This window comes from Sparus aurata, chromosome 12, assembly GCF_900880675.1.
Source record: "Sparus aurata chromosome 12, fSpaAur1.1, whole genome shotgun sequence".
In the NCBI taxonomy this organism is placed as follows: domain Eukaryota; kingdom Metazoa; phylum Chordata; class Actinopteri; order Spariformes; family Sparidae; genus Sparus; species Sparus aurata.
The window spans coordinates 21,762,401-21,772,347 of NC_044198.1; the positions used below are offsets into that span (position 1 = coordinate 21,762,401).

The window sequence follows — 9,947 nt, forward strand, 5'->3', positions numbered from 1 at the left end:
TGTTAGTGGGTGTGGGTGGGGTTTCTTGTCAAGCGTGAAAGGGAATTCTTTTACTTTCTTTCTAAAAATGTGTTTGATACAACTTCACGGATTAAGGTAGCATAGCTTAGCATAAACACAGAATGCAAGGGTAAATACATGCCCACCAGCATCACTCAAGCTCTCTTATTACATGTTTGTTTCATTTGAAATAAAAGTGACAAGTTTTATGGGGCCTTACATCGTAGAACTATTTGTATTGACTGCAATGTGTTAATTAGTTAGCCTGAGCTGCGCAGGTGGGTTTATTTTTCAACTTAAGTGAGAACCGAACCACCAGTTTCCCCCCTGCTTCCAGTCTTTTTGCTTAAATAAGATTATCACTATTGAAGTTAGATGTGAAATTGTGGTATCAATTTTCCTTATCTAACTAGAAAGTGGGTAAGAAAGTGAATACGTTTTCCCAACTGTCAAAATGTATTTTCCAAAAATGTCAAACTATTCTTTTAACTAAATAAGACAAGAATACAAAATCTAAATGTTTTTATTATTATTATTTGCTCACCATTTGTGGTCACGCTCCTCCTGATCTCACTTCTCTCTCCTGTCCTCTGGCTCTTTAAAACTTGATCATTATGAATTCTTCTCGTGCTTCTTCCCCCACTGTAACTCATCTAAGCTAAATATTTGTTTTGTTTCCCCAGGGGGATAGAGGAGCTCCTGGGCTCGTCGGACCACCAGTAAGATTCTGGCTATCTATTATTGATGCCACACTGTTGTAACTTGTTACCATTAGACAGGACAATACAGTTAAACTAAAGCATCACAGAGAAACAGACCACTGCGGACCCTGAACATAGAGGACACAGTTAATGATACTGTCAAGCTCAAAGTAAATAGTATCCAGCACAGAATAAGCGTGGTCCTCTTAGGTAAACACTGATGAAGCTAACGTTAACAAACCATTAGCAAAAGCTCAGTAGCCATTGATCAGCTGAGTTTCTGTTGGGATAATCTCCTCTGTGGCTCCTGTGTAAATATAGAGAAATTAATCCTTTTCAAAAAATGCACTTTCTTTAAAAAGGAGAATAACTTTAATCGTAAGTCCACAAATAATTTGTTGGACATAAACTAAATACTTGTGAAATCATTTGTTTTTGTTGTGCTCGACCCTCTCAGGGCCCTCCAGGCTCCTTCGACTTTCTGCTCCTTCTGATGGCAGACATCCGTAACGACATCGCCGACCTGCAGAGCAAGGTGTACGGTCGGCCCATGCACTCTCCGGGAGAGGACTTTCCTTCGGTCCCTGACAGCTGGAGGGATGACCAGGACGATGTGGACACGGGCTCGGGCGAGGAGTACAAGGAAGCTCCGCCTCGAACAGGCGGAGGGTCAAAGAGGAACAGGAAGAGGAAACCAGCACGCGAGAGAACAGACTTTGACTGGAATATTTAAAGAGTTTAAAAAGTGGATGTAAATATCGAAGTGGTTTGCTTTTTTTATTTAATTGTGTTTAAACAGAATGTACTGTATGCCTTTTCATCACAGATGTTTATTTTTGTATGATATACAAGAGTTTGTGGGAATATTTTTTAACAAAATGAGCAGACTGTGCAAATGCATGTTTTTTTTTTATATATTTTCAGAAGCATATGGTTCCTTCACAGCACATTAAACACGTCTCTCATGAAAGCAGTTTTCAGCTCATTACTTTAAGAGAGTATATTATTCTTTTTCACGCCCTGTCATTACATATTCTTAAACATTAAATGTCAAAGAAAACCACTTAATTTTACTAGCCTGGTACAATCAATCTTCCGGACATGGAGAGAATGGACTAAATAAAAGTTGGCAGTGTTGTCCGCTGCAAAGCTGGGTGAAGTCAACAGTGGCCTCATTCAACAGTAAAGTCCTGGAGGACAAAATCATGATGCCTAACATAAATTGCAAAATCTGTCTCATATTTAAACAGAGACAGACATTTAATGTTAAGCTCAGGGGAACAGGTCATTTCCTCCACTCTGTGCACTCAGCTGTTGGATGGATATGAGGATGATAGTTGACAGATCCACCAGAGGGAGACCTTCTCAAAGAAAAGAAAAGTGCTTTCAAAATACGGCAACATCAGTAGGAGATGATGCCTTGACTTCAATCTAAACTCCTGAAGTCATAGCTGGAAGAGACTGAACATGTCTGACCTCTGAGGTGAGAGTGAAGTCGTAAACTTGTGTTACTTCAGGCTTTTGTTCACCCTTAACTTTAGCACACATAAATTACATTTATCTGATATTGTACTTTATTTGGATAAAGAAGAGTTGCAGATATGATCTCAGGAGTTTAACCAAAACGAGGGGGTGTCATTTTGTTATTCTCATGAATAATGAGACCATGCAATAAAATTCCAAACACTCTGCCTCAATAAACCTTTGGTCCCATTCAGCACTGGTGTTTCATGTTACTGGCTTTCCAAGGACTTAAAGAACCGCAGCAGAATAAAGAGGTTTATTACAACTTTCAAGTATGTAAGAACTTTTACATTACAAATTCTGTCATGTCATCAGTGTTGTAAAAAGCACCTAAAAGTCACACACAAAATAAAGTGTTAAAATACTTTGGTAAAAGTGAAAGTCACACACATAAAAATTACTTGAGTAAATTAGATGTGTTCAACTATTAAAAGACATTCGGCAAATTATACATGTACTTAAGCATCAATAGTACAAGTAAAGCACATTATATGTGTATTTATCTGCATATATTTACTGCGTACTGGGTCGACTCATTACTTGCCTGGTGCTTTACTGGATCCAATATTCAGCATTTATTCTGATTATTGGCATCAGAGTTGTTGTGTTTTTTATACAATTGCTGATTAATTTTATTTAGTTATAAATGTGCTTTTTGACACTGATGCAAGTATCTATTAACTTAAGTTCTCAAATAAAAGTAGTTCACCTCAACCTAAGACATGATGCGTTTTTGTTCCCTCAGAATGAGCCTTGTGTATCTCTGGTCTCCGAGCTGGTCGTCTTCCACCAAGTTCACCATGTCGCACCGCCATGTTTCTACGGGAGCCTAGAACAGACAAACTAAACACTTGGTAGGTTCTCCTGCACACGTGGATGGGGAGGGGTGTGAAGATGCCACTAAATCATACTCATGTCACCTTTAATGATGAAACCAGGATAGATAGATAGATAGATAGATAGATAGATAGATAGATAGATAGATAGATAGATAGATAGATATAGAACTTGTAATGGAGTATTTTACAGTGTGGTATTCCTACTTTTACTTGCCCTACATATCCACTAGGTGTCAGTCATACACAGTCACACTCAGTACTGTGTGTTACCACCCTGTGGATGGTGCACAGCTCAGTGTTCACTGAACCCATTAAACTGTGCAGTGTAGTTCACACAGGAGCACATGAAGATAATCACAACACAATCATGAATAAACCTTTGTGGAGGGGCTCACCCGCCGTGGCTAATCAGTGTTTTCTTGTTTGTCTTCAGACTCAATAACTAGAAATTGGTGTTTTTTACACAACAAAACTTTACATCTTTCCCCGCAAAGATGTTTGACAACATGGTTGGCAGCCACGGCCGATGACGTTAAATGGAAAAGACACACTTGGCGTGTCTCTGGCCTGAGTGATTATTTGTGACATTGTGTTCCCTGGAAGCAACACAGTCATCTTCATCAACTTATTTACACATTTTTGGAACGCCACACCACGATTGCATCACCGCGATCACCGATATTATCTTCATTTCATCGGCAACGTGAACAAAAAACAGATTTGTTGTTGTCCAGATGCCACCTTCACTGAGCACGACGTCACTGTTTCCAGAGAACAGTACATGCCATGATTTGCATTTGATTAAAAGAGCGGCCGAAATGAAAGTCCCGTCCTGTGCACGTCCTTTTGACAAGCTCGGGTCATCCTGGAAAAGACGGGGAGGGGGGGAGGGGAGAAAAAAAAAAACTTGGCAATACATTTCTCCAAAAATCCCTTCTGGAAGCAATTAATCACCATCAATCAAGGGGGGAGCCTTAAAAGATTTCAAATATTTGCTGAAGTGCCCCCTTGTTCCTAATTATATCTCCCTGCTTGTCCCCCCTCATTATTTAGAACCACCCACAAAAAGATGCGACGCTGAATGGGAACCGGCCCCCGTCCAGAGAAAATGTTTAATAGCAAATGAATGAGTGAGTTACTGTGCTGCCATGAAAGGCCTTAATGAGGTAATTTTATTAGCAGCGGCTGCCCAGAACTGTTGGAGGGAAACAAACAGAGAGCGGCAGCATAGAGAAAATTAGTGTTACCCAATTCATTAATTAATGCATTAGTGTGGGCAGCAAATTAACTGCCCCAAAAATCCCCCATTCAGTGAAGATTACCGGGGGAAAAAATACATTGTTGCCCCCCGACGTAATTACAAGACAGTGCAAATTCAATTCTAATGAGGCGAAAGGCACCCCCTTAACATGCATCCCCTCCAAAAGGGCTCGCTCTTGTCGGAGCCTAAGTTTAAGGAAGTATTGAGAGTTGAAGGAGACAATAATGAGAGATCGGCCTTGTCCCCGAGTGCTTTATGCGCTGCACACAGGTAGAGGAGGATTGAATGGCTCTCTTTCTGGGACTCCTGGGGGGCCTGTCTTCCCAGCACAACAACACTTGGCCCTGAGAAAAAGGGCCCGCTGAGGAGCCTGCGGAGTGAATGGACCTGTGCTGCAGCGGGTCACGCTGAATGGTCAATTATTACAAACTATGTTGTGCCGGCCCCCGGAGCCGCACACATGTACACAAACACGAGCGCGCAACACACACCTATACGCACACACAAAAGCAACGCACGTAGGCGAGCCCTCACCCTTCCACCTCTCCCTCTCATTGAGTTATCTTTACTCAGGCTTTGTCTCCCCTAATTGGAGCTGATGAGGGACTAATTGGTAGCTTTTTTACAACACCCAGTACTTAAGCAATGGCAAGCCGAGGGAGGCAGCATGAGCGGAGTTAATGAGAGGCTTTGCACAAATAAAAGCTTTAAAATGGGCCTGTTTCACAGAATGGGGAGAAAAGGAAAGTTGAGAATATCTTTTGTGTGCTCCACATCTTTCACTTATGTGCAGGTATCTGAAAAGAAGAGGGAGTGGTTGGAGGGCACACAGTGGCTGCCGAAACGTTGAGCACTTGTGCGCATAAAGGGATCTGTTCTGTATTGTTTGGCGCCCATCGTTTAGTGTGTCTGTTAATAATGAGAGAGGGCCGCTCTTCAAATGAATGTGGCAAAGTCCTCAGTGGACAATAAGTGCCCTCTCTTACCCCCGGACCACACTGGACCGTGTTGAAGCAATCTGGAATAAAGGTTTGGTCCTTCTGCATTGTCGAGGGCGAGTATGTGGCCCTACATGAGCAGAACCGAGCCAACAAATAATACAGCAGCAGAGCCACACAGCTCTGATGTGGAGCCACCATTAAAGCTTTGTAGATTGTTGTTTGAAATCAGATGATAACTGGGGGCTCGTGTAGCTCCTGTGGGATGCTAAGAAGCTATAAAGTTTGAACTTTTTAAAACGTATTTAAAGGTTAGAATCATGCTCCTCTCTTGGCTCTGTAGGACCAGTTTGGGATTTGCATCATGGTGGAAAATCTTAAAGGATATGTTCACCCAAAAAATAAAATTCAGTCATTATGTACTCAGCTTCTTGTCGATGGAAAAGTCGAGTGAGGTTCCGTCAAACACAAAAAGATTCTGGAGCTTCACAGCAAAACAGCGCTGCAGCATTTTCCGAAACAACTGAAGTGGATGGAGACTTGTTTTAAAACTTCCATTTTTATACATTTTAAAAACAAGTCCCCATCTACAACTACAGTTGTTCGGGAGAATGCTGCAACTCTGTTTTTATGTGTTTGTGGAGCTCCTGACATGTTTTTGTGGACTTTGAATCTGCATCTATGGAAGTGAGAAGATATTGACAGAATTTTAATTTGGCGGGGAATTTATCCTTAAAACATCAACTATCAAAGTTTGGAGGTTCATGCTGGGAAAAAAATAAGAAATAGCTCTATACGATGCTCCGGAAAGCCTGAGATCCTAAATTCATTTGAAAAGATGTTATTTACACCCTTGACACCCCGTCAAGCTCAGGCACCCACTTCAGGCAAGGCAAACCCTTTTAGCTCAGCAGCAACAGTGAAGAAAAGGTGTAAATAACGTATTCTCAAATCAATTTGGGATCTCAGGCTTTCTGGAGCATGAACCTTCAAACTTTAAAAAAGTTTAAGCCTCTCAGTTGCTTTAACTGTTTCCAGAGACTTGGAATACGCCAGACCAGATGGAGCCATTTTGTGTGTTTACATGTTATGCAGCAACGCTGTTTTGCTGCGAAGCTCCAGAAATGCTGCGTGGGTTTATGAAACTCCACCTGACTCTCCGCGCTCGACGGTGACTAGATAATGACTGAATTCTAATTCTGGGATGAACTTATCCTTCAAGAGCACAGCGGGCTGAGCCACAGGACATTTCCTTCAGCATGCCGTCATCTCAGCAGACGTTCGGTTCATGTGATAATGGGCTGCTTTGTGCTTTTCAGGTATGAATAAACACCATGAGGCAGCGGGCTTCATTTAACCACCGCGGTGTCACAGCAGGAGGTGACGAGCCACTCTCCCTTTCCCCCTAATGCGACATGGGTAATACAAACATCTTCAGAGGCCCCGGTGCACGACACAACTGCTCTTTGTTTTATGTGATTAGGCCAGTTCAGGATCTACAAACCAACCAAATGACGGACGGGGCAAGTTGGGTTGAGGTTGAATATGTTAAGATGCGAGGTTCACTGTGGTCAAAACTTTGGAAAAGACAAAATAATCAACTGAATCAAACTGCATTGACTTTTGATCAAAGGTAGGTCGAATACTTTTGGAGCAGTATTTCAAACAAAGTCGAATTCAAACGTGAATGCTTCAGCCTCACCTCCCAGATACGTTTCCTGCAGCACTGTATAATTCACTGGCCAAATATTTGTGCTGACTCATGTGATAGGCCATTCACAGTCTCAGTGACCCATTAACATCCTACAGGTTCCCATTGTACGGCCCTAAATGGATCCATTAGCATTGCTTTTGTTATTTAAATCCTACATTTCCTGACAAAGAGTGTGGTTTAACTCTCTAATGAGGACTTCCTCGGACAAAAGGGACCGAGGCCTCTATTTTTCCCTCTGCTCTCTAAATCCACTGCTAACCTGTGAGATTTCACGAGTTTAAATGTTAGCATCTGCTGTCATTTATAATTTAACGTACTTCACTTTGAATTTCTAGTGTTTCTTCTGATATTCTCGATGATTTAACACTTTATTTTTTTACTATTGTAGCTGCTTGCTCACACGCCATCCTGGTTCTTCCCATAGAGATCATTAAGAGTAATCTTTTTCTAATGTATTTTTCAGAGTGATGGAGACAGAGACGAGTCTGTATGTTCACTGTTTGCCCTGAAAAAACACTTCATGGACCCAGTTTGACAAGAAGCATTCTTATCATTGATTAGGTTTTTTAATTGTGCTTGACCTATAACCTCTTCACTTCTGAGAGGGGAACATATACTTGCTACAGCGACTCCGTCTTTATCGATGCAGCATTTCCTGTTTCGTCTGGGACGAGAAAACACATTCATTCATCTAAAATGTTCAGTTTTGCGATGGCAAAGATACGACATTTGAGAAAACTCTTGACTGTATTTTCAGCATTATCATTGACGGTCCCAATACTTCTACATCATATAATATTGATAGTGGTGTTGTTGATGTGTACGTGCAAATCGTGCAGAAAATAAATGCAAAATTGGTAACAAAAAAGGACAATCTGGCTGATGTATCTACAATTCACAGAGTATGAATAGGTAATGAATGCATACAACTCTACAGGATATCAGAAATACATAGTACATTAATTTTGTTTAAACACAAAGTACATATATATCATCATAAAAAAACAATCACACTTGTGAAACAAAAGTAAAAAAAAAAATATTAGAGATTTTTTTCTTTTTATTATAATAACTAAATTCATGCCTTCGTTGACTTTTATTGGCAGACTGTTATAAGAGGCCAGGCTCAGCAGGATAGGTCATCAGTTTCTGGTTGTATATGTGTTGTTTCCAGTGATGGACTGTAACTAAGTACATTTACTGATGCAATTAAGTACAGTTTTGAGGTACTTGAATATTTCAATTTTTCTGCTACTTCATACTTTCACCCCACTACATTTTGGAGGCAAACGTTGTACTTTGACGCCGCTACATTCATTTGACAACTTTAGTAACTTGTCGCTTTGCAGATTACACACTGCATCGGAGTCAAAGTAGTGCATCTACACATGTATTTATTTCATTGGCATTAAAAACACACAAAAAAAACACACTGATTTTAATGATCAGAGAATTGTTGATAGATCTGATAATTGTCCAGGTGGATAATCATTATTTTTGATACTTAAATACATTAAATATCAGATAATTTAAGGCTATTACTCAAGTAATATTCAATCTTTTACCAAATTACAATGTTAACGCATTAAATATCGGTAGTTTTGCTCAAGTACGACTTTAAGGTACTTTTTTTTTACAACATTGGTTTTATTCATGTTTGTATGTATTGCATGACTAAAATTACTACAGCATCAAACCTTATCACTGCAAACCCATGCAGATGAGTCTTGACCAGTCGCTGAGGATTTTGCCAGAGTAGTCAAAATCCTGAGATTAGTGTCACCACAGTAGTCTGTTTTGTTCCGGGGTTCGTTCCTGAACCCGTAATCACAGGCCCTCACAGTAAGTGATGCTGCACCTCCAGGAGCAGCAGGAAGACGCTGGATTGAGTAAACAGAAAGCGAATGGCACATAATTGTGTCATCTCCAGTCTCCCGCTGAGGCTTTCTGACCGCAGTGAAAGCTTAACGGCTGTGTCAGCTAACCTTTCATTGACCCCATGCAGGTTTACAAGCCGGGCCAGAACAACACAGGTTACACCGCTGCTGAAAGAACAACAACATGTGGGGCTGATACGTTGCTGCTTTTACATTATACGTCTCTGATTGCTAATTTAGCTCATTTGTAGCTCATATGATAATGTTTTCTGTAGACATTCTGGGTCCAATCTGTGCAGGATGTCCTGCACAACAACATTCTTGACATATAAAACTTTTTATTTGCCCCACTGAAACAATGTAAGAAGCTAGAAAGGTTCTGTAGAACTTATGGTTGTGAATGCAGGCTGTTGAATAGCTGCAGGCACGTCGTTAGACCTGGGCATTCGAGGCTATAGCCCCGAATGTTTTGGGAATGGCACCAGATCTCTGTGCCGTGAAAAAAGTTTTTTATGTGGTTGCATATCGAACAGCCAGCAGCCACAAATGCAACATTGCACAGAAGCTGACCTGGCAATAATTTCAACATCAGTGTTATTCTTTCCCCCTCTATATGTCACTAATATTACCAGAGCCTGTCTATTAGCCTACTGTTTAGTACCATTGCAGCGTTTATAGTAGTTAGTTATTATGGATATACAGAGGTTCTTTGGGGAAAAAAGTCGCAGCCAGAGCAAGAAGACATTGAGAGTGAGACATCATCTCCCCCAACCCCTGATGATACTTCCATCAGCTCAGGTTCATGAATAAAAGCAGCCAGATTCAGCAGTCCCGCGGTGAATTCAACCTCTATGTGGTCACCTTGACACTGGGTAGGCACATGTGTTGATTATTCGAATTTTGATTTCTAATTTTGCCCGCTGTGGTAAATCAAATCAGCATCAGCATTTTAACTTAATAACCTGTAAAGCCTACTGTAGGCCTGATGCAGATAGACAACGAAGCCAAGAAATTATAATAGGGAATATTCTACCTGCTCTAATAGCCTATGCACACAGCACAGGTCTTATTACAGGCTATAATATCTTTAACG

At 40.9% G+C, this 9,947-nt stretch overlaps 1 protein-coding gene across 2 annotated transcripts in view; it reads left to right on the plus strand.

The window, feature by feature from the left end:
• The window catches only part of ccbe1 (collagen and calcium binding EGF domains 1), a 36,452-nt gene extending 34,781 nt beyond the window's left edge, over positions 1 to 1,671 (plus strand). For both annotated transcript variants that reach the window (XM_030436763.1, XM_030436764.1), the window contains exons 10-11: positions 684 to 719; positions 1,159 to 1,671. In XM_030436763.1, coding sequence (XP_030292623.1) covers positions 684 to 719; positions 1,159 to 1,434 — 312 coding nt within the window. In that variant the 3' untranslated portion in view covers positions 1,435 to 1,671. The remainder of the gene's footprint in view (positions 1 to 683; positions 720 to 1,158) is intronic.
• The last annotated feature ends 8,276 nt before the right edge of the window (positions 1,672 to 9,947 follow it).